At 40.8% G+C, this 13,223-nt stretch overlaps 1 protein-coding gene across 1 annotated transcript; it reads left to right on the top strand.

Annotated features, from left to right (window-relative positions):
- The first annotated feature begins 9,248 nt into the window (after positions 1–9,248).
- On the top strand, positions 9,249–12,994 carry glipr2l (GLI pathogenesis-related 2, like). The gene is made up of 5 exons (XM_068760084.1): positions 9,249–9,433; positions 9,971–10,079; positions 10,722–10,825; positions 11,179–11,256; positions 12,217–12,994. The coding sequence occupies exons 1-5, from the start codon at positions 9,421–9,423 to the stop codon at positions 12,378–12,380; spliced, it is 468 nt and encodes a 155-aa protein (XP_068616185.1). The 5' UTR covers positions 9,249–9,420; the 3' UTR covers positions 12,381–12,994.
- The last annotated feature ends 229 nt before the right edge of the window (positions 12,995–13,223 follow it).

Raw genomic sequence — 13,223 nt, 5'->3', positions numbered from 1 at the left:
CACACTTCACTCCACACACAAAAACTCATATGCACTACCTCACTTTCTCTCTTGCCCACACACACAAAGACACTCGTCTTCCTGTCTTATTTTCTGGCTCTTCCAGTCCAGAGCCACATCACAGTCTCTGAGTTTTAGGGACTCCAATCACAGTGGCTATAAAACCGGACTGAATGATTGAGCAGCAGTTCCGGTGCACGGCATGCATCTTTGCATGTGCACGTGTCAATCCTCATTGTAATGCCAACAAGCTTCATTCTCTTGTTAGACACATGTACATGGTTTACAGCTAACTCCAATTTAACATGAAATATGCTCAGAACTGCACCAGGAACCCAGCCAGAGCCTCCTGCTCCACATAGCTCCACCCCCCTGCTCCACATAGCTCCACTGCCTGCCACACCCGTCATCAGCTCATCCACACCACCTGTGTTGCTCATCTCCTCATCAGCCCCACTGCATTTATAGTCAAGCTCAGTCCTCGGATTGTCAGTGACCTGTTCCTGCTCTCCAGCACGCTGACCCTGAGTCTGGCTGCCTGCCAGCCTGCCTGCCTGATTGATCTGATTAATTCTGATTAAATCAATTTTCAATTCAGCCTTCTGGTAAAAAAAAAACCAGAAGGCAAGCCAGTTCAAAAATTTGAACTGGCTTGACTTTCTAAAGCATGAATCTGTAGTTTATTTAGTTTTTATTATTTATTTACCACAACACGGTTCTGGCCCATATTAACACAATACAGGCCTTTAACCCAGTAGACCGACAGCAATGACCTGTTATGTACTTGGCTTACATTATTTACATATGTAGCATATTAATGTCAACCAAAGTCATGATGACAATGAGCTTTGTTGTCCAAAACCTTTTTTTAGAATATTGAGGGTGAGTTGGAAAGATTGTCTGGCTTGTCATGCAAAACAAGCCCAGTGCGTCTGTTTAAGAACCTAAGAGACAGAATGATGATAATAGTCTGCTATCATTATCTCCACCAAAGAGGTTTTGTGATTGGTTCTTTCCTTTCTACTGTATGTTTGTTTGCAGGATTGTGCAAACACTAATGGATAGATTTGCATGATATTGTCATCAAAGATGGACTCTAGCATATCCTGGAGGTGATTTTGGTGAAGATCCAGATCAGGATCAGTGATTTCTTTCAATGATTCTTAAATGTTGTATAATTTGGCATCACACATTATGCAGTAAATTATTTGCATAGTATAGTATATTTTTGGCCAAACCTTTACCACATCAGAATAATTCCAGCGTTACATAAACAAATTAATTTTGTTAGCTCAAACAGGGAAGTATACTTGAAATATCCTGTGTAATGTCTGTGTAATGGATAGAGGAAGCAAACTCTTCAGCCTTGTTCTGCTATTAAAATATTTTTGTTCACGTTGGCATTATTTCTGTTGTAAACAGAAGCAGATATTTGTCAAGTATATAATAACCAAACTGTATCACAGACATTGCATAGTTGCCTGTATGGCAAAATAGAAACTGCTGTCACCCCCCCCCCCCTGCTTGAATCATCAGTTCTAATATATAACTGTTTACAGATTATGTAAATCTAAAATACTAGAGAGTAACTTGGGATCATCCAGGCAGTCAAACTCCCCCACTACAATATGGTGTCAGCTCAAATTCAATATGTTGTCTATCTGACATTTCATTGAGTTCTGGTGTGTGTGTGTGTGTGTCCGCAACAGAAAATTGTCATTACATTTACTGACACATAACAATTACAGACATATTTTGACAAATTTCACACGCAAAACCCAAAGTATTTGTAAAGAGACTTAAAAGCGAACTGAAACTAAAAGTGGAAAAAGGTTCACCCTGTTCAGCACTTTGGCTCATGGAATGTAGACGAGTCATCATGTAGTAATAGAGAGGAGACGGCGGTTACCAGAAAGAGATATGAAGTAAAATTACTGAAGGAAATGAAAATAACATTGAGATTCAACTGGACTTGCTTGAGTTTGGTTGAAGGCCTTTCACCTCTCACCCAAGAGGCTTCTTCAGAACCTAGACAGATATTTAAATTCAAGTTTTATAAATACATATTAGATAGGAAGAGTCACAATCCTCTGTCTATAGTGATATATATATATATATACCTCACACCCTGGGGGCACGGCAAACTACAGTGAGCTGCAGAAGCAATCTGTTTTTTTCTAATCCAATCTGCACTCCCTTCCCAATTTTAATCACTTCATTTCTTCTTTTTTTTCATTTTACATCCATTTTCCTTTCAGCCTCCCGTGACACAAACTCCCACTGGAACAGAAGTTCTGATGCTAGTGAATCTATAATTCATCCTTATGGCCACACGTTGCTGAATATTTCAGCCTGACAGTCATGTATAATTACAGCTGACTCTGTGTCAAGCCGTCATTCTGGTGCCCCATGTCAGTTTTTCAACACTTTTCTTCAAACCCCAAAAAATATTGTTACTGGAGCAGTGTGGGCTGCCGTCTCGGGTCTCTCGGTTGCAGAGAATTGTTCAATTACAGTCAACCGTTAACTGGAAAAATCACCATTTTCACTTGGGTCCACCTCCAATGAAACAATTCACAATCACTGATTAAAATATGGTTTTGCTGAGAAAGCATGGTAGTGTTTTGCAAAGGGGATAAAGCCGGTGGTAGAGAGCGAGAGAGAAAAGACTCCACTAATAGTTTATAAAAGTCCATGAGGGAATATTTGGATTATAGTGTTCATCGTAATCTCAAATCCTCCCTTTTAACTGTAATGCTTTAATTACCCCCCACACACGCTTCAGTGAGCTGAAGGCTGGGAGGGTCTTTATTCCGTGGGAGAGAAGCGAGAGGCAGCTTCTCTAAGGCGGTAAGAAAGAGAGGAAAATAAAGAATGTCAGAGCTGACAGTGAAAATAGGACGGAAGACAAAACAAGTAACGACAGTCTCATGCTTAAAACCATTTCACTGATGGATAGCGTTAAAGTGTTTGGTTTTCCAGACAGCTCTCCACCAGCAGGCCACATTCTTTTCATAATCTACCATGATAATATAACAAGTTGACAATACACCCAAAATCTGCATGTGTAAGTATTAGTCACAGTGGCCTCTCGCTTATTCTAAAAGCACTCCCCAACGCCTGCTATGCTATATGTTGATTGATTGTAGTTTGTTTTTTGCTTTTTTAGGGTGGAAGGGTCTTTTTTTTTTGTCAAAATGGTAAATTATTTTGGCATGTGCAGCATATGTGCTTCTGCCAAATGGAAAAGAACACACTTCTGTCTTTTATCTCAAGATGGATTTGAATGATATTTTATTTACAACCTGAACTGAGCAGGGACGGGAGCTCTGCAGGATCTAACAACACTTCCCTGACCACTGGCCCAATGGGGTTCCGATTCATACCAGGTCCAGACATAAACAGGAAGGATTTATCATTTTCCCAGGGGATGCTATCTCGCTCTCTCTCTCTTTCTCTCTCTCGCTCTGCATTGCACACACACACACACACACACACAAGGTGTGCAGATAGAGGCCCTATTTTAGGTTGCTGTCAGCAGGGGGACAGAGGCTAGAGGAAACAGGATGAATTCTCCTCTGCCTCTTTCTATCACACTGCAATGACACCCCTATTTACCTCCCCCATCTATCTCCACACTGACTGTCTACCACCGTGTGTGTGTGTGTCTGTCTGTCCATTATTGTGTGGGTGCATGCCTAAAGGTGTGTAAGTGTGAGTATGTCTGTAGATGTAAGTGCGCCAGCACCTCCACAGTGATTGAGTGGGGTGAGGTGGGCCCTGTGTATAGTGCTCCACAGCATGAGACCGGCTGTTGGGTCTAGTGTTTGAAAAGCTGACATTAAGTCCCACAGGACAGACTCAGGAAGTGTCTTCATCAAAGTTTACATGTGGAGCCAAACTCAAGGTTTCTCAGCAGCACTCTGCTTCAATTTTAGTTTCATGTCATCTCTTCAGGCTCGCCAGCATTCTCCCTCCCCCATCGTCACCCAATTGATTTGCTCCACAACCCCTATGTCTTCCTGCAAATCTGAGAACGCTACTTTCAGCGGAGGGAAAGGAAATGTTCTATCCAATTCCCCAACCTCATTTGGGCTGTGAGAGAAATGGTCCCTTACTTTCGCTCTCTCTCGCACGCACATTCGCATGCACGCACACACACACACACACACACACACACACAAATGGCCTCTATCATACAGTCATTCTCCCTAAGGCTGTGGTCATGCATTTTTGCTTCAAATTAATTTTTTTGCTTGTTCTCCTTGGCCTTTTATGATCTATGACCACAATAAGAGAGAGAAAAGACACTGAGAGCAAATAAAATGGATGTTAAAAGTACAACCTGTTGTTTTGAGCTCTCCACAGGCTATGTACCGCACTGAAATACTTCTCACATGCACTTCTCTTGGGATTTAAAAAAGCATGATTGTGCACCAATAGCATCATACTCACACACTTACAATGAAAGACATATTATGAAGAACGGAATTTTCCTGTGGCTATGGATTTAAAATGAAATCTTGCCTGTGTCCTTCATTTCGGCATTGTGACATAAGCGGAGTGACGCGCTTAATACTCTGCAGCTAAAACGTTTGGGATTCTAAGAGGGTCGTCTTAAACGCGTCACAGTTCTATAGTGAACGTGCATACTATGGTAGCCCAGTGAGGTGGTTGGATGTCAAGTCCATCATCTGTTCGAGCTGTCGCAGGTCGACAAGTCTTTATATTTCTAACGAGGTGGGAAATGCGTGCCAAAGATCGCATCCCAACAATCATGTTTACTTACACAAAGCTGTCCATGCAACAACTTTATTAATTCTCAAATTGTTTAATTCCCTTTAGGAGGCTGTCATCATGTCAGCAGAATGAAGCATAAATGCCATTTCTCATTCACTCATACCCTTACTTAAAATTTAAGTACAGACTTTCTTCATCCAATGTGCAGCGATGCATGTTTGAGAAGTCAAATCTGCTCAGGGTTTGCGATTGTCATCATAACACATTCATTATCATATTCATATATTCAAACACATGCAGGAATTTCCTAAAATGCTTACTTGCTGTAATGCGGTGTGAGATGTTGCAGAGTTTGCATCTGATTTTATTCAGTCTTAACATATTCTCGCTGTGCTCATCGTGATGGCTTAACTATACACAGGGTGACAAATGTGTTCCCATGGAAGATGTTTATACCAATTAGTGTTGTCTTCTTGAGTATACATGCATACCATTGAATGCAATGGACTGTGTCCAAAGCTCACAAACTACCTCTTTCCATGTCTGTGGCGGAGTGCTGGGTTTTATTCGGTGTGTGAGAGCGTGGTTGACAGTCTGCTGATGGGCTACTGTAGTCTTCTGACACTCTTTGCTCTTGCGTCATCTCACCACAGCAATAGAGTCCTCTTAATGCACATGTCAGCACGTACAACCAAACATTTAGTCCCATTCAACAAAGAGCTTAATAATAACCTGAACCGTGACATCCAAGGTCAGAAAAGATTACCTATTAACATGAACTCAACAGCCAAACCAAACCACCCAGACACATTAAATCAGCTGAGGAAACAGCCCTGTGAGTCTCGTGCATGATGCTCGAGGGCAGTTATTTTTTTCCAACGAGGCAATAATTAACACCAATTATGTCAATAATTCGCTGCAAATAACAATTTGTTTGACATTATCGTAAAGGGGTCGCTGGTCATGCTCCTCGGACATGGTTATTAAATTTGAATATACACAGTGCGGAGTGAGCAGCATGGCCAATGTAATGTGAAGATCTACTATGGGCTGGCCTAACCTTTGCAGCCATTAACATATTTTATTTTCTCACGTCGTTCCGGTGTGCAAACTGCTAATGCATTCTCAGTCTTAATTTCCTGCCATCATGGCCTCGGGCTGTCAATGAAGATTTCATCTGTTTCCCTCGGGGGCTCACCCTTCACCCCTTCTTTGTCAGCCACAAACACACATGATCACACGCCATCTCATCTAACCAACAGTTTCGTATTTCGGTTGTCTGTCCAAACAGAAATATAATTACAGTTGTAAAAAAAAGATGGATATGGAAATGAAGTACAAATATCTGGAATTAAATTATAAGGAAAGTGAGACACGCTTCTTGGAAAACTACTCCAGTAAAATTAGTTGTGCTGAATCACTCATTTCAAGAATTGTATTGAAAGAAACTTTTAAGTGACACCTGGAAAAAGAAAGAAATTCTTGTTTATTCACTAATAGAAATTTAGTTAAACTCATCTGTAGTGAGTCAAATCATTGCAGTGAAGGACATTTAAGACACCAGTTGAAGAGCGACTTTCTAAATGACAATTTAAATATTAATTTGGAGTAAAATGTATACTTATATTTATACATATATAGTCCTTTTCTTGGAAATTGAACAAAATTAAAGAATATATACTGAAAGATTTCAGAGAGAAAAGCAAACCATTGAAACTTTCTTGATATGGATGAAAACGATGGACCACCAGCAGGTTATGAGACTATAACGTCCTTCAAATGACCTTGTTAATCGGTGTAGACATCAAACTCTACATGCGCTATCGTTAGTTTTTTTTTTTTCTTCTTCTCAAGTAAGCATCTGGTTCAACACATACTTTAGGTGAATGTGCCAACATGTGTGTGTGAGTGGGTGTGTGTGTGGGTATGTATGTGTGTGGGTGTGTATTGGAATGAGTGAGGATGTGAGGATAATTTAATTATGGACTAGATAGAGGGGGTTACTGAGGTTAATATCCTGCATGCACTCTGCTCTTCTCCGGACACAGTAATTGCTTTAAGCACATTAGGAACTTCATTGACTGCGATGGCCTTTTAAGACATTACATTTCTGCTGCTTAGTGTCAGACAGCAGCGATCCAGCTCTGCTCACTGTCTCTGTCTCTCTTAACTTTCCTACGCTCTCAGCCTGCCCTCGGCTCACCCCGTCACTCCCTCCTCGCTGCATGTGTCTATCTTCTTAAATGAAGGCTCTATAAATATGATGAGATTTGTTTAGAGCCTCATCCACAGAGGCAGCTTGATGAGGGTTGACTGGCAGATGATTAACTCCTCTTAACCTGCAGAATAATTTGTCCTCGAGGAACAGTTATACTAATGACACCATAAAGAGCTTCATGATGTGACAAGTTCTGGAGTGAAGCTCTGGGGAGAGAGCGTCCAACAACTCCTTCAAAAATATACAGCCCCCACTTACTTCGCCTCACTCGGATGAGATCAGTTCTCTCAACAGATCCTTCCATCTTGAGTCACGTAAACCTCTTAATGAGGATGAAGGTGGATGGAAGGAGTTATTAAAGACTCCTAACCTTCATCTGGGGACTGCTAAAGAGAAACTAAGTGCACTTACAGACTCAGCAACTGTTACTTCAGATTTCTGTTGCCATAAATCCAAACTCAATTCAGACATGACAGGAGTGAAAAATAATTTCTAGCCCTATGATGAATTTGGCATTTCTCACTTTCATATGAAGGATCTGCTGGAAGATTTTCATTAAGGTGCACCAGGTGAAGAAAAAAAAAAAAGAACATTGCAGCCTGCATGGAATGAGGGAAGGGATGAGAGACAGAGGGAAGGGAAAGGGAAGGAGAGGAGAAGGAATTATGTCGCAGCTGACAGGGAATGGAGCCAAGCAATAAGTAGAGAGGCTATTGCCAAAGGTACAGAGATAAATGATGTAATATCTGCATGGATCGATGTCTGTACTGTCCCTCTAAAAGGGGTCCTAAAAATTAAATCACCATCCCTCCTGCTGCATGTACACGCACTTTAATAGAAATACTCACACCGCAGAATACACATAAGATACACACACTGCATGGCTGTCTCAATTAATGTGAATTAAGATGTCCGACTGTAAAATCGCTGTCTCGAGACCACTATGTAAATGTATTCTTCCAGCTGTCCGGACCCATCACTATTATACAGATGGTAGGAGGAGGAGAGGAGGAAATCAATTTGTTATGACGGCACCATCCTGCTAATGAGAAATCAAGTGGCTTAACTTTTCTCATGAATCCCATCATGACCACTCATATTATGAAACTAAGAGGTCATTAGTTGCGCTTTATCTGGCTAATGCTCCCATCGCATCCATGTTTGTTGCCTTTGCTAACAGCCCCCCCTTGTGGTAGTTTAGATAATTACACTAAAGTTAAAGTAGCCATGCTTTGCCTCCTTAATGTCTTATAGTGTGGGTTGAGTGGCTCAGCAGCTGCCAAAAGGGAGAAGACAGATGGAAGGAAGGAAGAGATACTTTTCAGCTGACAAGTACTGCAGTTACGTATATGCACAGAAAATTATTTTATAATATTTACAGTATGGATGAATACCTTATGTTGAGGAGACGCGTGCCTGGCATGGTTAGGTTAGGTTAGGTTAGGTTAGGTTCAACTTCATTGTCATTACACATGTACAAGTACAAATAACGAAATGCAGTTTAGCATCTAACCAGAAGTGCAATTACAGATTATAGATATATAATAATGTACACGGTGATGTACATGTCTCAGAATGCTTGGATTTCACTACCAATTACCAGGAAACATTGATCATAAAACACTTAAACACAAAACACCATTTAATCTCTTATGACATATAGAATCCATATATTATTATTTTGTCTTAGCTTTTCTTTTTGTCATTCTGTACTCTGGGATATGCAGCGATTGATAAACAGCATATGTCACAAAAAGGTTCTGTTGAGGGTAGCATGCGTCACACTGCCAAATCAAATAGTGGGAACCCGTTCTGCAGCATGGCTACCGGTGATTCTTCTTCTCTCGCTCTCTGTCAACCACAGTGGAAAGATGATTGGTGGCATATCTCAGTGTATCGTTTTAAGTGGCACATTTATCGACTCGTGCATCATGACGAGCTGGAAAGCCACTGCCATCGTGCACATTTTATAAGACTAACATTGGCAAAATGCTAGTCCTAGAAAAGTTACAAATTCTAAGAACCTCAGAGCCATATATGGGCAATTGTCTCACAAAGATGATGTCAGCAATGACATCAGGAATGTAAAGAGTGGGCGTGTGTTCTCCTGAACCCTACAGATAGGCCAGGGCTTGTCAGTCTTAGAGAGGGCCAGGTTTACTTGCTTGCAGTGAAACACAACTTGAGGAAGAAATAAATTGTGAAATGCTCATTATGAGCAAATAAGTATAAGGGGGGGCTGTTAGCATCTGCTGTGAGTTAAGGGTGGCATGAGAGGAGTTAAAGGCACTGAGCAGCTGTTTCCGAACAGACGCTAATGGAAGCAAGGTAGAGGCGGCAAGCAGCACAGAAAGAGGCAGAGAGAAAGAGAGAGGAGGGGCAGAAGACAAGAAGAGGAGCGACTGCTGTCGTTCAGCCTAAGTGTGTAGCAGAAACTGCTGAAGGCTTCCTGTGTCAGCACCATGGGAAAGTCCGGTAAGTGGAAACTACACCCTGAGGATTGACACTTTTATTGTATCAATATGTGTTTTGACTTTGCCCACATGAAAGGGTGTGTGTGTGTGTGTCTGTTTGTGCGTGTGTGTGTGTGTGTGTGTGTGCGTGTGTTTTCAGTTTTAAGTTATGTGTTTGTGAGCTTTGCTTTATTACAAAAGAAGATTACACGTTTATTTTACTCTTCATCTGCACCACTGGTGAGATTTCATACTGATCTTAGGTGAAGATTAATTTTGCAGCAGGCCTAGTCGATGTGTGTGTTGTTGTCTCAATGCGCCCATTGTTTGCTCACTCTGTGTGTCTTGCATAAAGGCCAGTGAGTGATAGGCACCAGGCGGACGTAGATGACGTTTTCTGCTCCATCATCTGTCATAGAATTGTAGTCACTGTCAGTGAGGCCGGTCAGTCACGGTGAACTTCTCAAGTTGTGAATTTCAGCTTGCGTCTGTATTTTGCAGCAGTGCATGAGTCTTCATACCAGATCGTCACGTCTCCTTTGTCATCTGTGTGTCTCAGCCTCTAAGCAGTTTGCTGAGGAGGTGCTCCGGTGCCATAATGAGTACAGGAGGAAGCACCAGGCGCCCCCACTGAAGCTGAGCAGCAAGTTGAGCGGAGAGGCTGGACGGTGGGTTAATGCACACATAAATCCTATAAGAAACCTAATTGGGAAGAGCCACACATAGCAGTTGGTGACAGTCCCAGCATGGCCTGTCAAAGGAAAAACTCATTTCCAGGGAGTGGGTTTGGTTCCATTTTCTCCTTTTATCTTTATAAAACATTACATCTTGTAAATGCAAACTTACTCAGGGATGTGAGGAAAGAGAGAAGCAACGGCCTTGTATGATTGGCTTTCAGTCCATGTCCATGAGCATGCTTGATGGTACAGTAACAGAAACACTGAACTGATCAAACCAAACTTTAATTTCAATGTGCCCGATTCCAGTTTCAAAACATTTCTAAAATATTTTTTTTAATTAAGAACAGGTCAAAAGTAATAAACGCTTTACTCCATATACTGCATTGATTATTGTTTATACGTGCTCTTTCTGGATTTGATGCTTGTCATGTCTTGGGAAGTAAATATGTTGCCATAAAAGACAGAATGCTGCATGATAGTCAACCAAACCTTATTGGACATTTCAGGTAAACAAACAAGCAGGTTAATATTAAACAGGTATGCTGTTTGAGAGTGAAAGTGATATTAGGGTGGGTAAGGACTAGGAGTCACATTCATCAGGTATCTGTCTCTGTCCAACTCTGTCTATAGTTATGCTCAAAGTCTGGCCAGTACTCGGATTCTGAAACACAGCGAGGAATCAAGTGCAGGAAGCTGTGGAGAGAACCTGGCATGGGCCTCCTATGACCAATCAGGTACGGACTCTCTTAATACGTATGCATGCACAAATCTTTTAGAACCGCATGAATGATCTTGTACATGCGCCTTCCCTATGATGTGACACAGCTAATAAGATGCATACCCCTATGGAGGCAACAGTCAAAAGGCCGACTGTGTTGCCCTCGACCTGAACAGCTGGGATCTATTTCCCCTCCACCGCTCAGCGTGTTTGGGAGCTCAGACACTATGACTCACTGCAGAAATATGTCAGCACAGGACGATGCGATTCATAAAAAGTATCCCACGGTGCAGCACGGCGTACAATCATCTTAGTCTTGTGCCCTTTTGATCAAACAACACACACCTACTTTGTTTTGTACACATGCAGGAAAGGACGTGGCAGATCGCTGGTATGATGAAGTGAAACAATACAACTTCAACCGTCCTGGATTCTCCTCTGGCACCGGTGAGATTTACACCAGCGTCTGCCTGTGGCCCACAAAGTAATAATGATTGGTCGTAAATAATCAATAGAACTTTTGTTTAATATGTCATGTGAAAAATTTATTTAAGCAATGCTAGCAAAAAGTCACATTTAAAATGTTGCATGTGAAGAGATTATTTTCAGATGTGCACTAAAACATAAACAGAAGGATTTCTTTAAATAGCCATATGTAGAAGCCCTAAACTATTTATCTCGTCACACTGGACAAAAATGTGATGAATACATATTCTTGAAAAAAATTTCAAAGATGATTGTTTCAATTTAACTTGAATATGCAGACACCAGCTAACACTCTATGTAAAGCAGATATATTCATTTCCGCTGTGACACTTTCCGCCTCGTACTTTTTCATCTCTTGTCTCAGCTCATTTTTCTTTTTGCTTATTTTAAAAATTCATTTAGCTCAGTTTATTTCTTTCTACCAGTTCAGCTTACTCATTATCTGCCTCGCTGTCTGTGTACCACATTTACCCAAGTGGGTAAATTCCTCTGCTCAAGTCACGCCTCATTATGTCCTGGTGTCATGACAGACAACATGTGACTGTCTGACTCAGCGACCAGGGATTGAGAAACTGAAGAGATATCACTGTCCTCTTTATCACTTCTTGTTCATGTGTCATTTCCAGTCAGCTCTAAATTCTTCTCTTAATCACACATGAAGCGGCTCACACTTTGGAGCGCCTTGCATTGATTTGTGTAAAAGTTGCTAGGATATAAAGTGAATGAGGAGAAAGCAAAGGTTTGGAACTGAGTGAGGAAAAAAAAGTCAAAATTCCCTCACCTGTAAATATTTAGATGTGTCTGTGTACACTCGGCTTAAACCACCATGCTCTAACAGTTTCTTCTCACTCAACCATTTGTAGCATTTTTTCCAAAAAATGTTCTCTCCATTTATCATTCCCCATTTCTTCCATCAACTAGGCCATTTCACAGCAATGGTGTGGAAGAGCACTAAGAAGCTAGGTGTCGGTAAGGCCACTGCATCAGATGGCTCTTCCTTCGTGGTGGCCAGATACTCCCCAGCTGGGAATATCACCAACCAGGGACACTTTGAGAACAACGTCCTTCCAGCAAAAGCCACATAAGATGGGCAAAAATGAAAAGCTGAAGCTCTTATTTCATTTTCCAGGAGCGTGTGAAGTTATCTGCTATAGAGGATACTCAGGAGAGCACCATTGAGTGAAAGGATTTTACATGTTGGAATACACTCAGGCATAAAATCCTATGTTTGCTATTTGAAAATGGACCAGTGGGTAATACAATGTTCAGATTGAAACATTTGATATTGCTAACAAAATACTGTGAGCATTTGGATTCATTAATCTTAGTGGTGAAGGTGATTTAAATAACCTGGGGCCAGTATTATATTCATTAAAACTTACATTTATTATTTCACACACTGTACGTATATATTGTATATTCTAACAATTGTTTAAGAATGGGAACTAAGTACATCAAGGGACACAATTCACATATTATATTTATAAAGTATTTCTTTAATACATCATTGCTTAAAGCAGATGTCTCAGCATACATGGTGTACATTTCTGCTATTGCTGCCATTTGAAAACCTCTGCAACTTCTTGTGTGTGTTTGTACTCTAATGTGTTTTTTTTTTACAATAAAGTTGCTGCCAGAGAAAACCTCTGCAACTTCTTGTGTGTGTTTGTACTCTAATGTGTTTTTTTTTTACAATAAAGTTGAGAAATTATCAGAAAGGTTCGTGTCATCTATATTTCCATGCTTCCATAATTTCTATGTTTGATGGTTGTATCTCTATTATTCAGATAGAGTGACAGGAACTTCTACTTCGAAGTTGACTTATTGATCACGAGTAGTTAATGAGTTATAAACACAAATATGATTTTCCTAAAATATGACTACTTTACCTTTCAGACTTACATGAAGTCCTTTCGAATGACTCTAAA

Source organism: Brachionichthys hirsutus, chromosome 3, assembly GCF_040956055.1.
Source record: "Brachionichthys hirsutus isolate HB-005 chromosome 3, CSIRO-AGI_Bhir_v1, whole genome shotgun sequence".
In the NCBI taxonomy this organism is placed as follows: Eukaryota; Metazoa; Chordata; class Actinopteri; order Lophiiformes; family Brachionichthyidae; genus Brachionichthys; species Brachionichthys hirsutus.
Note: the sequence above shows the minus strand (reverse complement) of the source record. Positions and strands in the feature narration are given on the sequence as shown.